This window comes from Dipteris shenzhenensis, chromosome 19 (assembly GCF_047967505.1).
Source record: "Dipteris shenzhenensis isolate YYH24624 ecotype China chromosome 19, Dip_SZ_1.0, whole genome shotgun sequence".
NCBI classification, from domain to species: Eukaryota; Viridiplantae; Streptophyta; class Polypodiopsida; order Gleicheniales; family Dipteridaceae; genus Dipteris; species Dipteris shenzhenensis.
Window position 1 is genome coordinate 16,221,541 of NC_141614.1, and position 11,742 is coordinate 16,233,282.

The 11,742-nt window shown below is 39.9% G+C and overlaps 1 protein-coding gene across 1 annotated transcript; it reads right to left on the minus strand.

Moving 5' to 3' along the window:
- Window positions 1–1,242: 1,242 nt before the first annotated feature.
- Window positions 1,243–2,226, minus strand: LOC147890150 (uncharacterized; the record flags this gene model as incomplete). Its single annotated transcript, XM_087390218.1, has 5 exons — window positions 2,130–2,226; window positions 1,935–2,002; window positions 1,655–1,829; window positions 1,421–1,531; window positions 1,243–1,322 (listed from the first exon to the last, which is right to left on the minus strand). Coding segments are annotated over exons 2-5 (426 nt in total), but the record flags the coding sequence as incomplete, so codon positions are not given.
- Between the last annotated feature and the right edge of the window lie 9,516 nt (window positions 2,227–11,742).

Consider the following 11,742-nt stretch of genomic DNA (forward strand, 5'->3'; position numbering starts at 1 on the left):
GGCATAATTATGCCAATAATGAAGGATTCTGAACTTAATGTTCTCCTTTTATGGAAGATAGTTTGACGCTAGCACATACTTCATTTCTTATTCACAAATTTCTCTTAAACTAGAAGATCTATTGAAATTTCCCCCTCGCCTCCATGTATTAGTAGGGCATCCTTTTTATTTCAATGTCATTTCTTCATTAGTGTTTGATGTGATTAGCAAGTGCTTGTAATCATGTGTATACGGTGTTAGTAGAGAGCGAGTCATCTCAAGGAAACATAAAGAGTTCAAAAGGTTTCTTTATTTTTAATATAAAATGAGAGCCATCAGCAAATATTGCATTGCTTAAGAGACAGTGTGCTTCTATATTTACAAGTACAATAACACTTTTCAATTATACTAGTGAGCATGAATCTAAAAACTTTAAAAGCATGTTTTGTGTGTTTGGAAAAAATAACGTAGGTTCTCTTCATCTCTTAATCTTGAACTAGGGCATAAATCCTACTAGAATGAGTAAATAGTATGAGCATAAGTCTCTTTAGTTAAAATATAAGATGCCAAGAAATCATGCCATCCATATACAATACTGGAGACCATTATAATTAAGTACTTAAGAAAGTCTTCTATCTAATAATAATTGCACACTTTGAATACAATCTCTAATATAGATAGAGATGAAGCATACTTGGAACCTTTATATTAGTCAAACTTGGAGCAACAAGTGTCCTTATTTAATTACATAACTGGCACATACTAGTGCATCTTGAAGACTTGTTGCATACATGCATTCATAAAGATAATAAACCTCGGTATACATCTTCCTTAATTAGGTGGTATGGATGTCATACGATTTTGGTGACAAAGGCCCCATGAGGACGTTGAGCTTCAAATATCCATTGAAGACACTTCCAAATTTTGCAATACTAGAATGGGAATTTATTTGAGTATAAACTCCTTTGTAAGCATCCTTGTCCATTCCGCTGTAGAGCATTCTTATAGGTGTCAACATTGCCTGTAAAATTATATATTAAAGGAAATTAGTTATTGATCATGGAAATATCTAAAGTTCATTAAACAAGGAGTAGTCACAAATGAAAGCTGTAAGTTTTAAAAATGAATGCTTTGCTCCAAAAAGAGAACATGATTGGAATCTAAAACTTGAACAAAGTGGTCAACCTGATAAATAGAGGGTAGATTGTGTGCACCAAAAATGCGCTTGAGGGTGGAGTGTAGGAACCATTCACTATGACACGATGCTAACACATTGTTAACTACAATAGTTCCTTTCAACGTAAACGGCTTGTAGAGACCTTTCATCACCTCCTTCCCGATACCTGCAGCATCAGTCTTGAGAAATGAGATAAATATACATGCGAATTGAATATTGGATTGGTCAAGCTGATGATTGAAATATGTGGTTTGAACTTTGTACCAGAGACAACAAAAGTAGAGAATTGAAGGTCGTCATCACGGGTAGTGAGCATTCGATCTCCAACCTTCACATCCTGGGCTAATTTGTACTTAAGTGTACTGTCTTCAAATCCTGCATACAAGATTGTCAATGGTGACGTACATGCATATACGTATAAACATGTGATGAAAGCATATATGGGTTGTTCAGTTGTGGAAAGGATCGACGATGGGTAAGCACTAAAAGCAAGAAAACCTTGAACTAGAGTGAAATGCCCAGCAGTAAGCTCAATTGTTTGGGTCACGTTCTCATCTTGCAAACTGGAAAGTGTGAGGACAATAAACTCCGACAATGCGTAGGGATCCGAGTATCCATGTGCGTACACAGCGTCATATTCCACTGATCCTGTGTTGCCATTGCGAACTGCCACCTGCGGTTTAAGTTTCGGATGAAAACTCAGGCAGTGAGGCGTTAATTTCCATAATATACAGTAGGAAGTGTGGACTAGTGAAGCAGGCTGGATATATATACTTACCTCCTCACCGATGGCGAGCTCAGATATTGGCTTGGTGATGCCACCTCGCGTTAGTACCATTGCGCTTGCTGTCCATTTGCAATTACAGGGCAAATTAGCATCAGATTGTGTACTAATAATCTAATATAGTTGCAGCATGAGAGCCTGAAGGCGTGCCGCGTTAATATAAGGAGTCAGGAGCTCAGTGTAGCTCACCTGGGAAACATTTGCACCCGCCGCAAACCCCATAGCCGGACTGGCAGCCGGCTCCGCAATAGTTACAGCCGGTACCGCAGTAGCCAAACTGGCTGCAGCAGTTGATGCCACTGCAAGATCCTATATTAGGTCCGCATTCCTGTCCGTTGGCGTACCGGATCAAGGCAGGCGATACTACTACACACACCATTAGCAATATCGCTTGCAGTGCAGTGGGTCTGGGTCTGGTGGACAATGCGGCTGCCATAATAGTAGCTACTTACTAGCAGCTTGCTTGCTTGCATGTAAGTTGTGGGCTGAACAGTGAAGAGTGTCTTCAAGTCTCAAGAGTGTTGTGTTGGAGCTTGAATGAAGCGGGGCTCCTTTTATTATTGGCGAGCAAGAGCTTTATTTCGCTGGACATGTCACATTACAACGCTCACTACACGTGGGGCTCTTCGTCAAAAACAGCGTTTGGATTAGGCTGCAGGTGCGCAATATACAAACACATTTTTGTACATTTTCCTCTCCTTGTCACCTCAAGACCTGACACTACTCGTCTAGTTGTGTCCAAAGGTTTCAAAGTTGCACACGGCATTGTGATATTTGTTTGTCAATCAGGCTACTAAGTTGCACACGGAATTGTGATAATGCTAGGACCGGTTATATTTTCCTTTCAATATTGTAACCTCAAGACTTACATTCACCATCGGGCCAAGTGATCAAAAGTAACCTGAAGACTTCCACGGCATTCTAATATTTGTTTATCAATGAGGCTACCAAGTTGCACACGGAATTGTGATAATGCTAGGGCCGGTTATATTCCCCTAAGTTCAATATTGTAACCTCAAGACTTCCATTCTGCATCAGGCCAAGCGATCGAAAGTAACCAACATTTTAATCTCATCATCGCCTCAATTTACTTTTCCCACTCAATACTTGTCTACTTGCATCCAATAGGTTTCAAAGTTGCACATGGCATTGCGATATTTGTGTGTCAATGAGGTTACTAAGTTGCACACGTCATTGTGATAATGAATTTTTTTCAAAAGTTGAATTAAAATACCTCTCCTTTTGAACGCACGTGGTATACTAATTTTTTTAGGTGAACCCCCTGAGTGTGTACATTGCCAAGTGGCTTCACCACATGTATTCTTCTACAAGTTTCTACAAAGTCGACTTTTGTGAGTGGATCGACGAGTCTTCTTCTCTGTACACGGTTCGTGATCGGCTTTGATATCTCTCGCATGAGAGCCAGTGTATGCTACTCTTGGTAGCAACATACTATGGGTGATCATCTTTGTGCCCGACTATGCCCTATAGTGGGAAGATGTAGCTGGCATCTATCATGGCTCCTCATCGACTCAAGCATCTACCACGACATCTATATATTTGGCTTGATTAGGTGATGCTTTTTCATTTCTGTACTTCATGTGTTTGAAGGATGTTTTGGCCTTTGCAGGACAATGTTTTAGAAGCTTTGTAAGATCACAACAAGCCCCCTAGGATGTGTGCCATGCAGGTATTGTGTGTGTTGCATCTAAATAAAATGCATTGCTTTTATGTTTCACGTAGTTAGCTCCTTCGGTTTGATTTCTCAATTATTAGGGGGGCGGATTTAGCAAAAATACCACAATAGACAAGGGGACAGAGGAGTCAGGGGTTAGAGAGGTAAAAATGACGGTCCATGCATGCCTAAGACGTGGCTCTATGACACGTGTGGCAGAGGAGGATTTGCACGAGTCCCTGCTACTGTATAGCCATCCACAGTTTCTTAAACTTATCGGCCATCCTTTTCGACTTATCATCACATTGATTGTGTGGCCTTTTAGCAATAAGTTCTTGTTCTTTTCGAGGCGTGTCACACTTGCGGTTAAGCTTTTCCATTGGGTAGGTTCTTTTCGGGGCGTGGATCACACTTGCGGTTTGTGCTATGCGGCTTCCCGAGCAACTATAAAAACGTGACTATATTGCGCAGTGCCAGCGCTCACTCATCAGCCATGACCATGCCTCGCAATATGCTGCTCCCCTCGCTGCTGCTGCTTGTTCTGCTCGTGGCTTCTCCCTCCAGCTTCTTCTTCAAACCGGCTGCTGCATACTCCTGCCCCGCCCCCTGCAACGCCTACGGCTGCAGCGCTCCCTTGCCAAATTGCCAGTGCAGCGATCAAACTAAGTGCGCTGGCACTTGCGTGTGTACAGGTGCGCAGGCGGCCAATGGCGTCCAGCCTGCCCTTAAAACCTGAACAAGATGTAATAAGGTAATAAGGGTAAAGCAATCTGCTTGAACATCGTCGCTTTTTATCAGTTACGTTCTTTGGCATGATGCCATCTTCCTGCTCCCGCCCCCCACTTGCTGCACAGCAGATCGAGCACCTTTGTTTGCACAGCAGAGCACCTTCGTTTGAACTTTGCATACTCACGAGTCATGCGGACGCCTGGAATGTGCATGTGTCAGGTACACTGGTCGCGGCGGCTAACGATCATCAGCACGCCCAGGAATAAATCGCGATTCGTGTTGGCAGCCAAAAGCTACATTTGTCCATGGACGCGTGTGTACAACTTTCTCCGTATTAGAATTGTGAAATGTCAAGTGGCAGATTTCTCTCTCTCTCTCTCTCTCTCTCTCTCCCCGACGGATTGCCTTATGGATTCCCGTTCAAACCTTTTTCACATTCATTATCCTCTCTCTCTCTCTCTCTCTCTCTCTCTCTCTCTCTCTCATATTACCTGATGGATTGCCTTATGGATTCCCGTTCAAACCTCTTTCACATTCATTATCCAATCTCGAACCCATTCAAAACTCTTGCAAGCTCAGAAAAAGAGTGCCAAAAAGGTTTAGAGTTGAATTAGGGAATAGATCGAATTAGCAAGAGTGCCAATATAATATAGGGGACATTCCCTAGCCCAACTACAACTCAATTTACATATTTCAAACCATATGGCGAGCTCAAGTGAACTCTAGAGTGCGTTCATGAGCATAAATTTCTAAAAGAAAGAATCGATATGAAAACATTAATCCTTCATTGTGAAGGACATATTAGGAATCCAATAACCCCAAGAAGCATCTTCCATTTACCACAAAGGTCAATTCACCTTTTAATTAGTCTGTTCATGTCTTCAACCAATAGGAACTTGTCACAAAGTCACTATCTGTAAACCCTATGTACCACCTGCGTTGAAGCGATATTTTATAAATCCATTCTCCCTAGATATTGTATGGTTAAAAGACACCCTTTTTCTATATAAGTATATAACTTTTTGTCAAAATGTATTTTAAAATACCCTTCCGTAAATATATTTTTATTAAAGACATGATATGAAAATGCTATCTAGATTACTCAATAAAGCCCATAAGACACCCATGATTTATGTTTTGCCAAGTTAATCTTTGAGTACTAATTTTGGACCACCAGAATTTTGTCACTATGTAGTTCATCCATTGCAAAGTCTAGACAAAGTTTTAAAAAAGAAGTCAATCACCAACTAGAATTTCCAAAAAATGCAAAACCAATACTCTTTCTTACATCCTCGCATTGTTTCTTAGCTCCTTCATCATAGGTAGAAACCTCACTAATTCGGACCCACCCTAACCCATAACACATCAAGCATACTAATTTGGATAGTATAACTTGAAATACCCGCTCAATTGTGGAAATTCCATGGGATTAATGCATAGGGGAGAAATCGAAAGAAAAACGTAGCAAACCAACAAGCTTCTACAACTCTAGAGAAAGGCATAACTTTCATGCAAAAGAGATGGGTGTTAGAACAAATATTTTTGAGTTTCTAGAACCGACTAGATAGAACCGAGCATCAAATTAGGAACACCTTGAGTATATCATTAACTCTCTCCACCTCGTAGTGCTTTAGACAACCCACTTTTGAACCTTCCACAATGATCTCCACACAAGGTGTCCCTCAACCTTACCACTGCTCTTACCTTGGAAGTAAACCACTCAGCGACAATTAGGTCGTTATTCTAATTGAGAGTTCATACCCTTTCCCCCTCTGGTTTTTTCTCGCTCATGGTGTCTTTGATAGTTATCTCCATGAGCCTCACATGAGGTAAACCCATCCTACCCGTCAAATGACAATGTTATTACCAGTGTGGCTTGCAACCCTCCAACAATGACCTTGGGTAGCTTCTGTGAGTCGTATCTCACCTTGCCATGGACCTTTACAAATAAGAATCACTTTTTGAATTTGTTTGAAGCAGCCTTGATTGCTATCTATGATTCACATATGTTGTGTGCGAGGTTAAATTAGTTCTTAGTTTGTATGAAGTTTCGAATACCCACTATTAGTGAGTCTGTTTTCTCCACTCACTATTTATATGTTGACGACTGGCCTTTTTGAGCAACTTGTAGAAAGATTGATCCAATAGATCTCATCTAATTCATTGTGTTGTCTTGGATTTGCATGTATCTTTCACGCATGCATCCAAGATGGATTTCTAATTGGTCTATGCACTCTGTGTGAGTATCTATCCTATTAAGGATGGATCACTAGTGCCCACGTGGAACCACTAGGGAAAGGCTAGGCTAAATGCTAGCCATACAAGATTTGATATTTCCAATTCCCATGATTGCCAAAAAAAAAAGTGTAATGGCTGCTTGGAAGGAAGTGTAATCCATATACCCAAACATTTACATAAAAGAGATCGACTATGCCCAAATGGTGGTAGCAAGGAGATGTCACCTCATATTCATGGAGCTAGAATGTCAAGCATCGTGAAGTCTTGAGTTTCCACATCTCCCTTTGATGATTCATTTTGAATCCACACTCCATCATTTTTGTCATTCAAATCGTCTGTCATCATGAAGGCCTATAAAGACATATGACTAATATTGATCAAACTACTCCTTCTCCATTAGAAATGATTGGGAGGATAGACCTACATGAATCGAAGAGGATACCAAGTAAATGGAATGGGTGGCTCGCTGAGAAACTTCAACCCTTGCCGAATGTAGGGATTCCAATTCTTACATTAGCTTCTCATCACTTAAAGCTCCTTTTGAGAAGCCTTATACCTCCGTTTCCTATGTTTGAAAATTGCATCTCCGTCATGTCCATGATGAACTCCAAAGCATTTTTGGTCGTTTGCATAAGTGTTGTGTGAGCATCTCAGCCTCGAGGGGGTCACTATGTATACACCCTCTATATCACATGCGTTCAAGGCCTATTTGTAAAATCCCTTAGTTGTAAATTTGGTCTTAATAAAATGTACACTTTTTCTATATAAATCTGTAATTTTTTTCCAAAACTAGTTTAAATATTCCCTTATGTAAATTAATTTTTGTAAATTTTAGGAATTAAAAATAGCCTTTTGTTGAACTCACGTGATGGGGTTACATATGATGAGTGACCCCCCCGAGATCTCAGCAATACAACCACCTTGGAAAAGTAAATGTTCACAATGCGCTTGAAACCTGAGTCATAAAGTTTGGTCGAAAGATACAAATTTCCACAACCGGGAATAAGTATCCATGGAGGAGGACCCATTGTGCATACCGGTCCATAGTGTTGTGCAAGGAACCTACTATTGTAGCATCGAGGAGCCTGATTAAGAAGGTATATGAACAAAGAAGGTACCATTTCAAACAACTCCTTTTGAGCTATGTAAGAAAGAATTAGCACTATGGGGGACAGACCCTTCTTGAAGCCATTCTAGAAATGAAACATTTATCTACATCCATTGCATTTAGCCTATGTTTTGAGTGGTTCCGGTTTGCCAAGGAGATTCTTTGATCATAATGATGCATGTTGCTGAGGCTGAACACGAACATAGATCACATACGGATGAATAGTGGTGGTTCAAGTGAGCTATCTTGACCTTTTGAAAAATTTGGCAAGCTTTCTGAAACTCGGATTCTCTGTTTAATTGTGTTGACATGTGATCCACCCAAATCTTTTGCTTTTCTTTCATGTCAAGCATATATTTGACCCAATTTGAATCGAACTCTCCCATGATTGAACAACGCGAGAAATTGATCTCTACTCAGCTTTTCATTAATTTACTCTATGTACTTCTTGCTACCACTTGCATGTGTCCCACTATTGCATGGCCAAAATTTGGCATTGCAAATCTGTGGAGAGTGTGCCACTAGCTAAATATGGGTGGAGAGGGGTTTTTAAGGATGGAGGAAGCTCCAAATGCAGAGAGACAATGAGTTGAGATGCACAATGCGATACATGGTCTACACAAGGTTCATCAAGTCTTAGACAAGGTTTTGTCTAGGCATCGAATGGTATTGCAACACTATTGTTTGTTGAGAGGGTGAGAGAAAGGGAGAGTGATGCACAAGATTGCTCCCAGAAGAAGTATGTATTACATATTTTCATAGAGATATATAGGTGAGGCCATAGTCGAGAATAGGGTGAACTATATATATTTTCAACACCCCCACTCAAACTAGAGCCTCTAGCTGTGGATGAAAAAACCCCTCAAAAATATATGCTCAATTTACAAGTGCATTTTGAAACTATGTTGATTGATTTACTACTTCACCTCATGTTTTGTATATTTTATATGGGAAAATTTATATTTGGGTAATTTGGGAATTACCAAAATGGGACTTGGTAGATTCCCAAATTTCCTAATATGGTGTTCACATGCTTTCCTTAGCTAATGTGTCCATCAATGAACTTTCACATGGCAGTCACAAGGTGGCGGCAACAAAACATTTGTAGGATTGTTGAAAGGACCGCATGCTTTCAGTTTCTTGGGAGTGCCATGGGGACGGTGAGCAGTAATCCACGTGGGTGCATGGGAATCTTGGTTGCGCCTTAGATAGATACCCATGGGGAGGACTCTTTGGAACTAGTTTGATCTCTTCTTCTTTGAATCTCTAATATTATATATCTTATCTAACATTAAGTTGAGCACTTTGCATGAGTTTCCAACACATGGCATTTGCCTGTACATCTTACCACATGGGGATGTCATGTGTCAACGTTTGGGGAAAGGATGCATGGTGGCAAAGGGAGCTTTTGGAGAGGATCACACATTAAGTGTCAGGTGTGTAAGAGTGGGGCATATGTGCTACAATTCTGGTTCCTTCTTGAATTCCCAATGTGGAATGGGGATGTTGAGGCATGGAAATATGCTTTTTTAGCACCTATGTATCATCTGGTCATTTGCAAACTTCTTTGCAAGCGTTCTTGCATGTGGTGTCCATGGCTTCCATCGGGTTGCGGCATGAAGGTAACTATCAATACAATCAAGAATGTATCTACCCATCCATTGTATTTGGGCGATTCATGCTCACACTTCTCTATTGCATAGATGTGGAGAGCGTCAAATTCTTTAAGGAGTGAAGGCATGGCATTGACACCATGCTCCATGATTTATGTTTTGGATTTCTTTAGCAAGAGACTAATTGCATGAACTATGGATGAAGCAAGTTGTGAATTTTTGTTCGCTAAAGATGATTCAGGATTCTAGCAAAAGTGGAATATGGAGGTGTTATAGACATAAGGCGTAGGTGTTAGGGGATAATCCAACACCAAGCATGGCATCTTAATGTAATATGATAATCCGAATATAGTAGAAGCTCAAGAGTCACAGTAGTAGTGGCATAGTGGTACTAAGGCTATTAGAATGACAGTTATGCCTTATGGTAGCTGTTAGAATCAGTTACACTTGTTATCTCTATATCATGATGGTTGTTGGACTGTGGTCAGCCAACCTGTTTTGCCTTGTATTGTCAATCTAAGCAAAGCAATTTCAGTTGTATTTGTTGGCTTGTAGCTTGAGCTTTGTCTCTCTGATGTTGTATCGACATTTTCTCCAAGTAAGACAAGTTTTGAGCAATATTCTGTGTCTGACTTCTGTGCGACATCCTTCTCTCTGCATTGTTTCTTTCTACTTCATTCTTGTTTGTGGCTCCTCCTTGTTGTGAAAAATCTTTGACAAGTTGACCCATAATAGTAGGCAGAGGCCTTTGTTGATGTAGTAGCCGCCATTAAAGCTCATGTTGATGAGGAAAGGGGCAGCCCATGGTTGCCTCTGATAATCCATGGAATTGTGGACAGTGCTACCTCAAACTACAATGTGCACATTCATTTCTTGCTTTGCCATATTTTTAATCAATTATCATGGAGATTTCACAAACACACACATGCATATTTGGTTTATTTCTAGAGTTTGTCTTACATAGGGTTTGTGTGGAATTATAGGAGAGAGTAAATGATATTTCTACACATGATTTTCTAAGATTGGTTGCACTTTAAAATCCACATACTAGCCTATGATTCTAATATGTCACTCAATGCTTGCAATAGTGGTTTTACAAAGTTTTTATCCATCTTCACATGCTACTTGAACAACACTATCGATAAGTTGAGGGTAGAACTAATATTGACGTGTGTTCTCTCCTATGGAAGCCCAATTGAAATGTCGAGTTACTGCCCCCCTTCTTTGCCATAGATTTGCCATGGTGCGTTGTACTAGTACGTAGTTAAGTTGAATCGAATGCCTAAGAGGTTGACATGTAACACATGTTTAGAATGGGCTTGCAAAACATGGTATTGCCACTCTGAGAATGTGCATAAGAACAATTCATAAACTCTTTAATTGCTAGATGAAAAATAAGGCGCTGACCACCCCATTAAGTAAGTTATATTGAGAGATGCTAAATGAGGGGAAGCATGTGGAGACCGCTATAGAATTGAAGCCGATCACAAAATGCATTCCTACTAAATACAAATCAACACTTTAAGATATGTGCCTCGGTTGTGAGTGTCGAAAACCAAGTTCAGAGTTGATTGCCTACGCATTTTGGGAATATTTTTAATCCAATCCCAGTTAATGCCCTTAATATTAAGGGATTGTAAAAATATTTAATGTGAGCATTGACCGTTACATGATCACTTGTGGGGTTTTGTAAATGTGTAGCTTCTCACATTACCAATGGTGTGGGTGTAATGCAAAATACCACATAACACACTATGTGTGCACTTTTGGTTTCTCATTTATCCTTAAAATCAAGAGATAGGACAGGCATAATAATGTTTTGGTAGCACAACCATATCCCATGCACCCTTGAAACAACTGAGCTAACCCAAATTATAGCTTTCCATTGGCTCGAAGAAATGCAACAAAGACATCGACTCATGGGGACACATGTTGTAGAGAACAGTACACACAGGATAGACAAGGTGCATAAAAAATGCTGATTGTATTGATTGGTGGCTGAATCGCCAATAGATACATTGTTGCCTACGTGGAATAAATCGAATTCATAATTCAATTAATTAGAGGAATACGGACGATTAATACATTCATGCTTCTTAAAAACGTCAAAATCCATTGCCATGTCACATATTTTCATGAATTAGACATGTCAAAAACATGTATTCGTATGAATAACCTTATTTGTACAAATAGGTATTCGTACGACTAGATTTTATTAATACAAATACAATATATTGGTACGAAAAGCACAATTAGTATGAATAACAAAATCTATAAATACTAAGAGCTCACACTCTTCCAACCATTCTAAGCTTGGTTTTCCAACCGAGCAAATGGAATCAAACAAGGAAACCAGGATTTGAAATTGCATTTGAAATTTTAATCCTTGAAGAGGGAAAATAGTTGCTTGATTGTGTGAGTATCTTTTTTTTTTTTGCT